We start from the raw sequence: 15,925 nt of genomic DNA, 5'->3' as shown, positions 1-15,925 counted from the left end.
TATACTCAGTCTAGCTGACAAAATCATCCATAGTCAATTTCACATGTAACAGAAATCATTATCATGACTGAAGAAATTTCCTAATGAAGAACACATAATTGTGTTTGGCAAATGATAAATTTCCACTTCCATAGCTTCCGGAATGAAATTAAAAATATGACATCCTTAAACAATTCAAGAGCATAAATCTTTTTAATTATGATTATTAGATTTATAGATCATCCCTCTCTGCAAGCAGGTTCAGGGCAGTTTACAAAATAGTTAAAACATTCCTAGTCAAAATTTAAAACATACTACAATTAAAGCTCCTAACCTTTTCCCACCCCACCCATCTCATCCTACCACACCCTAACCATTATCGTTATTTCACCTGATTTCTAGCATCCACATAAATATAAACATAAGCATTGAAAAGAATGCTTGTAAGAGGAAGTCAGACAGAAGCAGACTTCGTGACAAAGGAAACCATTACACCAGCCTTCATAAGTTCATGGCCTATATTTTTAAAAGCAGTCTTAGCAGCTCTTTCCCCCCCCCCCAATTTTTTTAATGCTATTGGGTGTATTTATTCAATACCTTAAGAGACAATCTAGTCAGTCCCTTTTATGCATGCAGTTAACTGACCCGTGATGGCTTGTGATGGGGAAAATATCACACTTGGAGCATCACACATGGGAGGTGGTGGTAAGAGTTGCCAACCACAAGGTTGTGGATGGAGATCACCAGCTATTACATGTCCAGGCAAAAGAAATCAGTTCACCTAGAGAAAATGGCTGCTTTTGGAAGGTGAGCTCCACGGCATTATACCTTGCTAATTTTCCTCTCCTCTTCAAAAGCTACACTTCCCCGGCTCCAACCTCAAAACCCCCTGGTATTTCCCAAACCAGAGGTGGAAAATTTGTTCTTCATCCAAATTTATCCAAATTTGTCCTTTCCCACACATTAGAGCCAAGAGCATCTTAGGAGACCAATTTTCAATGTGAAAACAGGTTGAGTTATCTGAGCCTGATATGCTTGTTTCCCTCTTAAAATTTCAGTTTTAGTGGCTGTGCTGTGTAAAAAATTGTTGCAAAGGGATCTGAAGTAACAGAACATGTATTTGTGCTCCAGATGTGACATCAGAGATCCACAATTAGCATCTCTCATGTTTTTTTTTAAACTTCAAAGGAACTTTTTAAATGACATTGTCAACTATACAATAGCAATATGTTCCAATAGTACAGCCAGATACTATTTACCAGTTCTTTTCTGTGAACTAAAAAGTACCCAGGGTAGAAAACCACCCTACAAATTTATGCATTTTCCCTTTGATATAGCTAGCTACACCAAATCCATTCAACAAATTAAGGGAGTAACCCACACCCCACAACCCAACAAGAAGTGTTTATTAAGAAAACTCTAACCCAGAGAACCACGTTTAGTGTTCTGGAGAGATAACAGCCTTTCTTGACAATGTGGAGAATATGTACTTCATCACAGAGTGATATAATTGTGGAGTAGAAGGAACTCCAACAAAATTCCAAGGAACACAAATATTAGAAATTGTTAATTTTTTATTTTTTAATGAGATTTATAATGAGTTGTCGAATCTCTTAGAGTTAAACTATAGTTATTCTAGTTGCTGTAGCAATGAGTTATTCATACTGGTGTGAGTTATTCAGTATGCTAAAGGAAAGGTGTGAATCCAAACATTATGTTTCATGTCAACATATGAAATACAATTATTTCTGCCATCCAGAGTTGCTAGGTCCCCCTTGGGCACCAGTGGGAGATGGAGAGGAAGGTTACCATATCCCGGATGGGAAATTCTTGGCGCTTTGGGTATGGAGCTTTGGGAAGACAGAAATCTCAGTGGGGTACAATAACATTAAATCCACCCTCCAATGAATTCATTTTTTCAAGGACAACTGATCTCTTTAGTCTGGAGATGAACTGTAATTCTATGGCAGGCTTCTCAACCAGGATTTCATGTAACCCTGGGGTTTCTTGAAGGCCCTGGAAGCGTTTCTCGAATGGATGGGAGTTAATTTTTATATTTGTTTAAAATTGGTTAAACATGTATTGGGTGATACATGGTCATGTTGACCTGCCTCCCTCTCCCCAGATGGCCAATGATGGGCCTGGAAGGGGAGGGGAGGGGCCCCAGGTGGGCATGTTCACAGCTATGCTTCCCAACCATATTCTGCACAATGGTACCACTTTTGAGGTTAGTTGAAGCCTAAAGAATGTTTCAGGGATTTCTCAATGGTATAATAGTTGGGAAAGGCTGTTCTAGGGGGCTGGCATCCCTACTGTCATCCCAAATAAAACCAGTTTTATAGGACTTTTTCTACCCCAAAGTGCACTGGATTTTGGCTTGGGGTAGAAATGTATTCTGTGCTGTTTGGCAGGTACCAAACAGTTTTCTAGCAAATGTGAAGTACAATTGCAGTCAAGGAAGACCAGGAGAGGGAGGTGGCTAGGACACAGGCAAATAATTCCAACACAGTTGAGAACAAGTAGGGAGTGAGACAGCAGCAGGGACAGGTGTGGTCAAAAGGCAAGGCTGGGTTTGGATTTGGGGAAGGCCAGAATGGAAGTGGCTAAGAGGCAGTAATGAGCAGCAAAGGGAAGAGGTGCAGCAGGGAGACAGGCAGCAGGGAAGGAAAGCAAAAATAGCTTCCCTTTTATAGTCTCCCAGGTAGAACAAGTAGAAGGATACCAAAGACAGGCTTGATGAGGATGGGACCACAGAATCCAGTTAAAGAGGAGATATCACACCTAGTGAATTAAGAAGCAACAGACTGAGTTTAGCAGGGAAGAGAAAATAGCTAGTTGGGGTAAGAAAGAGGACCTGGTTGTCAGACTCTCCTGCCTTCGGATAGAAACCATACAAAAACAAGAGGGGGAATATCACAGAAGTTTAGAAAACTGTCTGATGTAGAAAAATGAGCAATGAGCTTTCTCTTCCTCTCCTTTCATACTAGAACTCATGCTTTGATCCACCAAAAATTTCTGCATTAGAAGGTACTTGTTTCATTAGAATTTGATTTTCTACCTTTATCCCTCCTGCTGAAATCATGCCCTTCAAATGCTGCTCTTGGGAGAGACAGAGTATCCACCCCCTCCAGAAACAGCAAGAGAGTAAGGTCAAGGGAGGGGGAATTAACAAAAAAATAATACCCCCTTCCTTCTACAGAAGTTCTAGCCTGGCTCTAACTCCCAGGGCCATCTAAAGAAATACCTGTCCACATAATTAAAGTACAGAAATTGTGACCAGAAGATGTGGGGATGGCCACCATTTTAGATGGCTTTAAAAGTGGGATTTGACAAATGGATGATAGCCATTAGTTGACCTATTTAGCTATGGTGGTTGACTCCATGGTAAAAAACAATATATGTGTAGGATTACTGAGGGCAACAACCTTTGATCTTTGTGTCTTGTTTCTTGAGAGGCAAATGCTTGGAAACAAAGGAAACAGGTATGATCCAGCAGGGCTTTTTACTGTCCTTACCATCCTGTATTTTTTTGTACATTTTGAGTTTTGACTTCACTGCAGCATTAAATATCTGAAGAACTGAAATGAAGATAAAATAAATGAAATCCTGGGCTTACCTGAAGGTCTGAGGAATCTTCAACAGCAAAAGAAACACCATTGAAGAAACTGCTGTTGATCTTCAGAACTGCCAGAGCCAGGGAAGGAGATGTCAAATTAACGGATTCTGCCTCAAAGTTCATTTTTAAACCAATTGCATCCACTATTTTTATTATTCTAGTAAGATAAAAATGCAAAAGATCACATATTGCATTTTTAGTGCTATATAATTGACACCAAATGCACGGAAATCTTTATGTTTGTTTCAACCTGATAACAAAGGTGGGCCTGGGTGCTGAGCAGCTTCATTTCTAAACCCGGCAGTGATTTAGCGTGGATTAGGGGAGGGGGATGAAGCTTGGCAGTTCTCAGCACTGTGCTGGTGATGATAAACATGGTTGGTGTAATAGGTGACTATGTTTGGAACTAGGGTAGATGTGCCCATGCTAAGGCTAGAGCAGCCTGCCCCTTAAAAAATGTTTGTATTTTAATAGTTTATGAGGTTGATCATCTATTTAAATAATCTAGCTAAACATATTATTGAGGTCTCATGTTCTTATTTGGGCAAGGTGCCTGGGACAATGCAGAAATGTTAAGGAAAATACCTCCCCCTCAAAAAAACAAAAAAAAAAAACACAACAGGCAGAAGATTCCCTATACACATCCAATCTGTTAAGTAAAAGTTATTGTAAGTTATTATAATATACTATGAATGGAATTTACAGAACCACCTTCCCCCAAAGCCATTGCTGAGGGTCAGGGATTCTTCAGAACAATCTGCCATGTTCCCCAACCCTCAACATTGGGTTCCTGAGGTTCATGAACAGCTTCTAGGGAATGCAAGGGCTACTAGGTGAGGAGGAAGGTGCTAAAATCTCTTCCATTGAGAAACACTTACATCCAATTCACAGTTACTTATCCAGATTTTAACTTGCTTTATCTCTGTAAATTCAGAAGACAATCAACATTTTGAAGTCTATAATCAAAAGCTACTAGAGAGATACACTGTTGTAAGCATAAGATACTAGTTTCAGTAAAATATTTTGCATTTCAAATGAATGATAAAATATATGCCTTAATAGTACAACAGATAAAACCATAGCAGGATGAAAAGAAATTACCGTTTAGACAATGAAGATATTTGCAATTGGGGATTATCCAGGAGTTTACTAACGGTGTTCACCATTTCTTCAGCATGTTTTTGTTCTATTTCCTCTGCAGACAATGCCCTCTCCATTTCAGCTATTATGTTCTCAACAGAGTAAGAATTAATGCCATTGGTGACACTGGGAGATATTTGCTCTGCAAGAGAAAGTAGAAAAATAACCTGGATATTAGACAAACATACATTTACATATTCACTCTAAACAGGCCTGCCCTTAACCTTGATCCGGAAACTACAGCTGGTCCAAAACACAGTGACCAGGGTCCTCATAGTAACATCATGGAGGTCCCACATTCGGCTCATCCTCCATCAGCTGCACTGGCTACCAGTCAAATTCCGGATCAGGTTAAAGCTTCTGGTAATTACCTTTAAGGCCATATGCAGTCAGGGACCAGTGTATCTCAGGGACTGCCTCTCTGCCTCAAAGAGCCCTGTGCTCTGCCATCACTAACCAGCTAGGATCCATGGCCCAAAAGATGCCCGCTTGGCCTAAACCAGGGCCAGAGCCTTCTCTGTCCTGGCCCACACCTGGTGGAATGAGCTACCAGAGGAGATCAGGGCCCTGACAGAACTAAAGCAGTTCCACAGGGCCTGCAAAAAGAAGCTCTTCCTCCAAGCATATGGTTGAGGCCAACTGAAATCAACAACATCTATGGGGCCCCTTACCTCCCTCCCATGGACCTGTTCAAACTGTTATTTCAAATGGAAAAAGCCCCCAAGACTCATCTAAAGGGGTCCATTGCCGCTGTGGGGGAGGAACGCTGACAGGGACCTGGCTGGTGGGAGAGAACTCCCAGCACTGGCATTCTCTGGGCAGGGTGTGTGCTGGCATGGGCTGAGTGGCTAGGATGCCATGTTGCTAGAGGCTAAGTCTCACGAGAGGCCCCACTGGGCTGGCTGGACATTCACCAAAGAATGGTCCATGGTGGTGTGTGGCCCCTTCACCTGTCATCCAGAGTTCCATGATCTCAGGTGGAGGTAAAGCCTGAGTATAGAGCTGAGCTGGGAAGTGTGTTACTGATTGGAGCCCCCATAGTAGGGCATTTGCAGTTCTGGGCCCTCTATAAGAGTGATGGGGTGCAATTGTCGGACTGGGACATGTACATATGGCTCCATGGGATCCAACACACTATTTTGAATTGGCTGCAAAATGAGCGGTGGCTGGAGCCCAAAGAGGTATATCCCTATTTGGGCTCAGTGGCAGAAGTGTAGCATGGGAAGGATCAATTTTGGGGAGGCCAAGCTTGCGCGCTGGCCTCCCCTAGATTTGGGGGGCCCCTTAAGGGGCTGTGTGGATGCAGAGCCTGGTTGAAGGCTTGCATTTCCAGGAGGCAGGATAACCCAACAGAGGCTGACGCCCGGAGGGGTCACTCCATGTTGCCTCCCCCCCCTTTTTCAGCCTGCCATGTCCAGGATTCTGGGCTGGATAGCCAATGCAACCTGTTGAGGGGCTACCTTGTGGTCAGCTGACCACAAGAGGGCAAATTTCTCTTCCCATGCTTGCCATGCTCAATGTTGAATAAAGGCTGTGGCCAAATATTTTACGCCAAATTATGGCTGTCAGTGTCCTCATTAGGCGATCAATATCCCCCTGCAAGGCAATGTTACCTTCAATTGCCAATGTTGTTATTATTGTTGTAGTCCATTTATATGTTATGTAGAGCTAGGTAATTATATGTTGTACATATGATGTTCCATGTTCTGTTTTTCTCCTCCATGTGAACCGCAATTACCCTCAGGGAAGGGCGGTATCCAAATACAATAAATAAACAAATAAATACCTGCACAGGGCTTTCTCCTTTCCTTGCACTTTGCCAACCTGCCCAGCAACCGCCTCCCAACCCCCCCCCCCACCCCCCCACATGGCCTACCTTCGCCCCACGGCAGCCATTCCTGTGCTGGCCGCCAAGAGGTGAGGTAGGCCCACAGGCCCTGGGAAGCTGGCAGGGGAGGGGGAGGGGAAAAGGCCTTCACAGCCGGCCCAAGAGCTGGGCTGGTGCGCCCCAGATGCGCCGGCCCAGCTCCTTCCCCGGCTGCGAAACTGGAAAGCTGGCCGGGGAGGGCGCGGGGAGAGCCTGGCCAGGGAGGAAGGGGGAGACGGCTTCGCGGCCAGGGAAGGAGCTGGGTCGCTGGCCCAGCTCTTTCCCTGGCTGCAAAGCCAGGAAGCTAGGCCAGGAGGGGGCTGGGAGAGCCTGGGCAGGGAGGGGGGGGGCGTTTAGCAGCCAGGGAAGGAGCTGGTCGATGCTCTGGCCCAGCTCTCTCCCCTGCTGCGAAGCCTGGAAATTGGGCCGGGAGGGGGCAAGGAGAGTCTGGGGTGGGAAGGGGGGGAGATGGCTTCGAGGGAGGGTGGGGAAGCCCTCCTAGTGCCCGCTATATTTCAAGTACAGCGGGCTTAACTACTTCTTTATATCTGTGGCAATGTGAGCAGATGTCAAAACTGCAAGGGATTCAAATAAGCAACAAACCACACCAAATAACTTCCACTAACGTGTAAATTGCACAGAGCTTTTAATCCAACGGCAGGTCGATTCAGTCCCTGCCCTCTACACAGAATGCGATTTCCATTTTGATTTGGGGTGATTTAAATTTTCCTTCTGCAGCAAGAAGGATTGATCCGGAGTGACCCTACCTTTATTGTGCAAAGAGTGCTTTTAATGCTCAATATATTTTAAAATCGCACTGTTTTGAATCTGGGCTCTCGTCTGTGGTAGAGATCCCATGATTGGCCACAGGTGGTCATGTGACAAACTTGCTTTAAAGGAGAAGCCCCTAATTTCTCTCAACTTCTGTCTGTCTTGGATTTTCTTTGTGCCTTCTTCGTCCCCCCCACTTCAAGAAAAGAAAGGATTTTTTCCTCCCTCCTCTGACTTCTTGGATCCTCTCCCCCCTTCAAGAAAACAAAGAAAGAGTCTCCATTTGCTTCCCCCCCTTTTCTGAGCCTCCCTAACCACGTGCAGAAGACTTTCCTGTTTCAATGGGGAGGGGGGGAGGAAGACTCGAGTTCAAATCGATCTGAATTCAACAGGATTGACAATGAAATAAACAAAGTAAGTGCAGACTCTGCCTAGGTTACATTTCCAAGAACATGCAGCAGCACAATTTGAATGTTTCAATCAGCCCTAGACCAAATAACCGCATCACTATCCCAAGCTTACCTGGGATACATTTACCTGGATTTCCAGTTGGATTGGTTTTAGAATGGTTGTCAAAAGTGCTGGTCGTGGTAGGTGAAGAGGAAGATCTAGATGGCAAAATTGCTGTTGTAGGTTTGGCAGAAGATGTAGCATAGAATACTTCAGTAGTAGGTATGATGTGCTGGTTTACTAGAGAAGTTGCAGTAGCAAGTTTGGTCGGCAATTCAGTAGAAAGGCCGGTAGCGGTTGCATCAAAAGAAGGAATAGTAGACAGAACAACTGTTTTGGGAGACGTTGTAGGAGGCGGAGAAGGAAGGACCACTGAGGTTTCTTTGATGAAAGGAAGATGTGTAGCTTTCTTCTGAGTGGGAGCAGGAGAGTGCGCCATAGGTGTGGTCAGCATTGGAGGAGACATAGTGATTGATTTGGGAGAAAGGGTGTCAGGCTGGGTTACAGTGCTAGAAGGCATGACAGAGGGAGCAAAAGTTGATACTGGTGGGCCAGATGAACTATATTCAGCACAGGAAACAGTCTGCATACCACTACGGGGGGGAAACAGAGATAATTATACAGGTATTTACAACTTGCACAGGCAAAGAAACAAAAATGTTCCAAAGAAACATTATAACACTTAAGATTGGAACCTATGAATAAGTCCTTTACATGCTAGACAACCTCTGCTGCCACAGCTAGCACTTCTGTTTGCACAGGTTCAATGGTTTTCATGGAGCTCTTGCACAAACAGAAGTGACCTCTGTTCTCAGCACATGTAGAGTTTTCTCATTGAATCTGTGTATGAAAAAATATTTGATTTTTTGCTAATATTTCCATCATGCTTCAGTTTATAGCCTGCCTTTCTCCCCTATGGAGGCCCCAAATAGCTTGTTCTCCTTCCCCTCCCACCCACCATTTTATCCCCACAACAACTCTATAAGGGGGTTAGGTTGTAAGTAAATGACTGAATGTGATAAAATGTCCTCCAGAATTTATAGCAAGGGTTATTGTAATGGGGTTGCACCTGTACATCCTCCGAGTTTATAAAGTACCCTTTGCTGGTTGGAGGGGAATAGAAAAAGGAGTGAGTGTGATTCAACTCACCAAGTGTTCAGTCCCACAGAAAGGATCAAGCCAGAAGAAGCACAATAGCTTTGGCTATACTTTAGCTATGGAACTTCAAGGGCAAGAACAGGGTTTTCATTGGGGAAGTAAGAGAGGGTCGGGGAGGGGCAGATTATAAAACTCCTGAGCATGGGGAAGAATCAGTTTTAAGATTTCTCTGGACTCCATCTTAAGCAGGTTTTCCTGCAACTATCTGGTGAAAGTCCCAGCTACTGAAACAAAGCCACAGATAATTTCTAAATGTTTGCAATTCCAAGAATGAAGAATTTCTGTTACCCACGTATATTGTTTCAAGGCATTAAGAAAAAAATTGTCTATGCATGAGGCCTAGAAAGAAGTTTTAAATTAATATTTACAATTTCCACAGTTTAATTCCAACTATGGGATTCTGAGTTGCATGATAAAAGTTATTTATACCAATAAAATTATTTATAGATCTTATATGTAGTAATGAGGATGTCAGACTAGGATCTGCGAGACCCAGGTTCAAATCCTCATTCTTGAGAGGAAAAGAGGCATTCTAAGAGCTATCTCCCAGCTCCTATTGTCACAGCCTGATCACAGTATAGGTCCATACTAACACATCAGTTGGCAGGATCACTCTGATGTAAAAAAATATTGCACTTTGGTATCTACCCAGATTTTAGATCTCTTACATAAATTCCTACAAATGTTGATGAGGGTCAGCCTGAAAGTATGTAACAAAATCACCCAATCAGCTTCCACAGCACAATGAGGATTTGGACCTGAGTCACCTGGACGCTATCCGCTGCAGCATTCTGGCCTTCATTGGGCAGCTGCTGTTAAGAAGTCAGGCCTGAGTCATGAAACTTGGGTGGTATCCAGTCACCAGATGTCGATGAGTCTTCCTCCAAAGGCCAAAGCAACCCTTTTACTCCCAGAAAGGGCCAAGGGCCAAGAAGGAATGACATAATATTTGCCTACAGCTTCATTTTATTAAGTACTTGTCTCTCCTCTGCAGACCAAAACCATATAGGGGATCAGGCTATACACTCATAGAACCCAAATGCAGAGAGAAATGAACTGCACAATTGCCTAGAAATAACAACCACCCCCTAGCCTGAATACACTCCAACTCCTCAAATTAAGTTGCTTTATTTTTATATCACACTTACCATTGTAGTTGTTGCAGGTCTTCAACAGTTGAGGGACAAGAAGAAAGTTCTGAAGTTGAACAGCAACAGAGCTCTGTAGTTTAAACAAGAGAGGAAATGTAAACAAACATCACATTAATTTGCCTACTAGCAGAGATGATTACACATAACCCACCCACTATGATTGTTTTCCACACAGTTACCCTCAATGTACGAAATATTAACTATTGTTGTCATTAAACTCCATGAAAGTCACATGAAATGCATAATTATAGTTAAGTTTTATGTCCATTATTGCAATTGTAGAATAATAGTGGGAATGGAATTCTACTACTGATTATGAAAAGAAAACCTACGTGCTCCCCTCTATGGCCCAGTGCAAGCTAATACATCATTGGTCTGCTCTGGGTGTTGCTGCCCACTCATGAGTCATGGTATTGCTGTGCCTACACCAGGGCTCCCACCATGACAGCTTCCCTGAGGCTCCCCAGACTTTCCCCTCTGTCCTGCCTTAATGGACTCAACCACAAGCTATTCCCAGCATTGCTGTCAAAGCTGGGAACCAGCCCCTTCCACTTACCTCTGGGTGGCATTTTTGTGTGGTTTCCATGCCTGGGAAAGAGGGTGGAGCCTGAATGCCTACTCCTGCCTCAAACTACCTCCTTCTTCTCCCCCCACTTCTGGGCCAGTTCCGAGAATCCTCAAAGCCTGAAAGGTATTTCAGGGGCTCCTTCACAGTCAAAAGGTTGAAAAATTGCCCTGAGAAGTTGCAATTAGGGGCGGTATATAAATCAAGTGACTAAATAAATAAATAAAAGGGCTGGCCTACACTGTGCAGACAGACAGTGTCTCTTCCTGCAGCGTTGCTGAGTCTTGCTTATCACCAAGAACATGGGCTTCTTTTCTTGACATAAGAGCAATGAAAGCTGTGCAACCTCCCCTCTCCAAATGGACCATCACTGTTTGGATAGACGAAACTTCGAATGGAAAACCCATAGCAAACTAAATAGAGTAACACCATTTGTAAAAGTTGACAGACATTAATAATGTTTTTCACACTTTGTTAAGGTTCCTATTTTACATCTGTTTTTTCCCACAGGTCAAAGGGTTTAGGCACATCTAGAGATGGCAGTAGCCAAAGGATAGTGTCTGGGTGGCAGGTTAACATGGATAGAGAGGTTGTCGAGAGGCATTTAGCTGCACTGGATGAGTTCAAATCCCCTGGGCTGGATGAAATGCACCCGAGAGTGCTCAAAGAACTTTCCAGAGAACTTGCACAGCCCTTGTCCATCATCTTTGGGACCTCATTAAGGACTGGAGATGTCCCGGAGGACTGGAAGAGAGCAAACGTTATTCCGATCTTCAAAAAAGGGAGGAAGGATGACCCGGGAAACTATCGACCAGTGAGTCTGACCTCTGTTGTGGGGAAGATAATGGAGCAGATATTAAAGGGAGTGATCTGCAAACATCTGGAGGACAATTTGGTGATCAAAGGAAGTCAGCATGGATTTGTCTCCAACAGGTCTTGCCAGACCAACCTGGTTTCCTTTTTTGACCAAGTAACAGGTTTGCTGGATCATGGAAATTCGGTTGATGTCATTTACTTGGATTTTAGTAAAGCTTTTGACAAGGTTTCCCATGATGTTCTTATGGATAAGTTGAAGGACTGCAATCTGGATTTTCAGATAGTCAGGTGGATAGGGCATTGGTTAGAGAACCATACTCAAAGAGTTGTTGTCAATGGTGTTTCATCAGACTGGAGAGAGGTGAGTAGCGGGGTACCTCAGGGCTCGGTGCTCAGCCCGGTACTTTTTAACGTATTTATTAATGATCTAGATGAGGGGGTGGAGGGACTACTCATCAAGTTTGCAGATGACACCAAATTGGGAGGACTGGCAAATACTCCGGAAGATAGAGACAGAGTTCAACGAGATCTGAACACAATGGAAAAATGGGCAAATGAGAACATGATGCAGTTTAATAAAGATAAGTGTAAAGTTCTGCATCTGGGTCAGAAAAATGAAAAGCATACCTACTGGATGGGGGATACGCTTCTAGGTAACACTGTGTGTGAACGAGACCTTGGAGTACTTGTGGATTGTAAACTAAACATGAGCAGGCAGTGTGATGCAGCGGTAAAAAAGGCGAATGCCATTTTGGGCTATATCAACAGAGGCATCACATCAAAATCACAAGATGTCATAGTCCCATTGTATACAGCACTGGTCAGACCACACCTGGAGTACTGTGTGCAGTTCTGGAGGCCTCACTTCAAGAAGGACGTAGATAAAATTGAAAGGGTACAGAGGAGAGTGACAAAGATGATCTGGGGCCAAGGGACCAAGCCCTATGAAGATAGGTTGAGGGACTTGGGAATGTTCAGCCTGGAGAAAAGGAGGTTGAGAGGGGACATGATAGCCCTCTTTAAGTATTTGAAAGGTTGTCACTTGGAGGAGGGCAGGGTGCTGTTTCTGTTGGCTGCAGAGGAGAAGACACGCAGTAATGGGCTTAAACCTCAAGTACAACGATATAGGCTAGATATCAGGAAAAAAAATTTCACAGTCAGAGTAGTTCAGCAGTGGAATAGGCTGCCTAAGGAGGTGGTGAGCTCCCCCTCACTGGAAGTCTTCAAGCAAAGGTTGGATACACACTTTTCTTGGATGCTTTAGGATGGTTAGGGCTGATCCTGCGTTGAGCAGGGGGTTGGACTAGATGGCCTGTATGGCCCCTTCCAACTCTATGATTCTATGATTCTAAGGTTAACTAAAAGAGGTTGGCATGCCAACCCAAGTAAAAACAATCCTAAATGTGATGATTCCTGGGGGCTTTTTATTGCCGTAGAGTTAACAACATAATCTTCTGTTTCAATTCTTAGCATTGAGTACTGAAATTTGGATGCATAGAAGACTTGGCTAATACACAGTGTCTCCACATCAAGAGGTACATATTGAATATTCAAGGACTACTTACCGATTGGGTCTACAAATGCTTTGTCTGGTAAATATGCCAGTACCCTGCTTATGTTTACTCTTCTGCCCAGCTTTACTATGAAACTGCAATGTGACGTACTATAATGGGAGGGAAAATAAATGTAAATCCCACATATAAATATATAATTTTCTTTAAATGTTACAGATGTCAGCATCTGTATAACTATTTGATCAGTTATACAAGCACATAGCAAACTGAATTGCTACTTACTAGAAAAAACACCAATGGGTTAAGGAAAACCACCTCCATTTTAAAGAATGGCAAACATTCATGCAAGTTATTACCATAGGTAATTACAGTACTTATGGGGATTTCTGTAGAGACTGAAACATCACGTAAGGCAGCTGCAGTTTACTAACAGCAAGCCCAGCAAGGGGCCCTCAAGGCAAATGAGAAGCAGAGGTAGTCTGCCATTGCCTTCATCAGGGGAGCCTTCCTTGGTGGTCTTCCTTCCAAGCACCAACCCTGCTTAGCTTCTGAGATCTGATGTGACTGTGCTATACCATGCCAGCTTCCCTCCCACAAAGATGGAATAACAGTTCTTAAATAAATATGAGCAAGAGTCTTGTAGCACCTTCAAGACTAACAAAATTTGTGGCAGGGTATGAGCTTTCATGAGTCACTGACCATTACCGCATTGGGAGACTTACCTTCTTTTAGCCTCGTTTTGGATTTCCATTGGATACTGCAAGTTGAAATTTGCTTTCCGCATTTGGGCTTTCCTCCCCTTGTTTCCCAGGCTGAAATTCACCATATGTTTTCCACATTGAGAGTCAGAGGTAGCTTCCCATGATGCTTTGCTCCCTTCCCCTTTTCTAATAATTATTTGGTGGGGGGGGGGCAAAACGGTGCCTGCTTGCCCCTTTCTTTTCATTGTGCCCATTCATTCCATTCTGTGACCTCCCCCTCCTGTGGAAAATGTGCCCAATCATCCCCCTCTTCCATCTGCTGTGCATCTCACTCTCCCCATAAAAAGACTTCTCAGGAACATCACCTAATTCATAGATGGCTTGAAAAAAAATGGTGCCTGCTTGCCCCTTTCTTTTAATTGTGTCCCCTCATTCCAGCATTCTGTGCTCCCCCCCCCCAAGATACTGGCTATTATTTTTGTTAATACCTTGAAACAGAGAAAGTGGCAGGAGGCTGCTGGGGGCATGACAGCATGCTTCCGAGTGGATTTGGACAGACAGATACACACACCCCTCATGCAACTAGCCCCATACAACCAGCCCTCTTTGGCAGGGAAGTGGCAAGATTGATTTCAGAATAGAAAGGGGGCTCCTGCACCTGGCACGCTCGAGGGCACAGGGATCTCAGCAGCGGCCTGTAGCACAAAAGCTCACCGCCCTCCTCCATTGCCAGCCTCAGTATCCGCCTTCCAGTTTAGGGAGAGGGCAGGGAGAACCGGCAGCATCCTTGGAGTGCCCTGCCCCCCTCCTCCCTGGAGCGTCCCGCTGCTTTCTATGTATTAAAAAAGAAGTCTTGTGTATTAGAATGCAACAGTGTTGTAACGTGATAACCTGGGTTATTTTTAAAAAATTAACTTCCAGTATCTCAGGGCGAAGGGAGGGAAGTGGCTGAGGACACAGAATGCTGGAATTAAGGGGTGCAAGTAAAAGAAAGGTGCAAGCAGGAACCATTTTTTTCAAGCTGTCTGTGAATTAGGTGATGCTCCCGAGAAGACTTTGCAAACCTAAAACAACTTTTCACCCACAATTATAAAGTATTTAACAGCAATATGGACTCCAGTACCAAGGCCTGCAACAAACTAAGATGCCAACTTCTCTCAATTCTCTCAAAAAGTAATTTCAAATGGAGATTAGAAAGACAGACTGCTGAATTGTAACTAAAAATGAAGCTGAAGACAATGCATCCTCCTGGACTGAATCAAGACCTAGGTTTCCTGTCTTATTACCAGTACTAGTTTCTCCACACCTACTCCCCCTCTGCATATCATAGCCAATCCAATCATACTTGTTATTTTCACCTGCTGCTGTCATTTGCCTGCTATTGTTATTTGGCGTCTGAAATCACTTCATTCTCCAAGATATAAGGACAGATGTACTCATATTCTAGCTATATCTGAAGAAGTGAGCAGTGACTCACAAAAACTCATACCTGCCACAAATTTTGTTAGTGTCTATCGTGGACTCTTGCTCTTTTCTACTGCTGTAGACAGTCTAACATGGCGACCCAACTTAAATACGTAAATCTGAATCAGATCTTCTAATACATACAGCAGAGATACTGAATCATAAAGATAAGTGCAATTATTTTTGAAATGGACAAACCTTTGGTTTTCTGCACCACATTGCATGAAAGATAACTACAAGAAAATAAAATTCAAATATAATTATTTCATCAAAATGGATATTTAGTGTATATTTAATAATCCAAAATTAGGTTTATTTTTGAGAATCCATAATTAAATTCAACCATCCCCAATAGCTTACCTCACTTAATGTCTGAAGGGTATTGTTGAAATCTGAAATTCTAAAAAAAAAAAAAAAGCAAAACCAGAAATTTTGTATTTCATGTTCATTAGCAAACAGTCCCATAAGCCAATGCAGCAGTGAGCCAAAGATGATGTCACTCAGCTGCTGGCATCTGTATAAGTGCCCCTCAAAATGTCTGGTGGTATTTTTAAGTGAACTGCAGTGGATCCCATGTAACTTTATTGTACAGTAATAAGGGGAGAGGAGAGCAATCTGCCATTCAAGATGTGCAATGCTTTCCAGGTATAACCTGCTGCAATTGGCTACACTCAATTGGCTACACTTAATTGTAAGTCTCATGTCTTTAACACTATCTGACCCTAGTTCAATT

At 43.4% G+C, this 15,925-nt stretch overlaps 1 protein-coding gene across 7 annotated transcripts in view; it reads right to left on the bottom strand.

Moving 5' to 3' along the window:
* ADGRG2 (adhesion G protein-coupled receptor G2) overlaps nt 1-15,925 on the bottom strand; it is a 72,468-nt gene that overhangs the window by 18,120 nt on the left and 38,423 nt on the right. For 6 of the 7 annotated variants that reach the window (XM_077343112.1, XM_077343118.1, XM_077343113.1 and 3 more), the window contains 7 exons: nt 15,553-15,592; nt 15,391-15,425; nt 13,079-13,176; nt 10,130-10,202; nt 7,896-8,416; nt 4,697-4,877; nt 3,596-3,752 (listed from right to left, as the gene is read on the bottom strand). In XM_077343112.1, coding sequence (XP_077199227.1) covers nt 3,596-3,752; nt 4,697-4,877; nt 7,896-8,416; nt 10,130-10,202; nt 13,079-13,176; nt 15,391-15,425; nt 15,553-15,592 — 1,105 coding nt within the window. The remainder of the gene's footprint in view (nt 1-3,595; nt 3,753-4,696; nt 4,878-7,895; nt 8,417-10,129; nt 10,203-13,078; nt 13,177-15,390; nt 15,426-15,552; nt 15,593-15,925) is intronic. The other variant, XM_077343116.1, reaches the window with a different exon arrangement.

Source organism: Paroedura picta, chromosome 6, assembly GCF_049243985.1.
Source record: "Paroedura picta isolate Pp20150507F chromosome 6, Ppicta_v3.0, whole genome shotgun sequence".
In the NCBI taxonomy this organism is placed as follows: Eukaryota; Metazoa; Chordata; class Lepidosauria; order Squamata; family Gekkonidae; genus Paroedura; species Paroedura picta.
The sequence above is the reverse complement of the archived record's forward strand: the minus strand, read 5'-3'. Positions and strand labels throughout refer to the sequence as shown.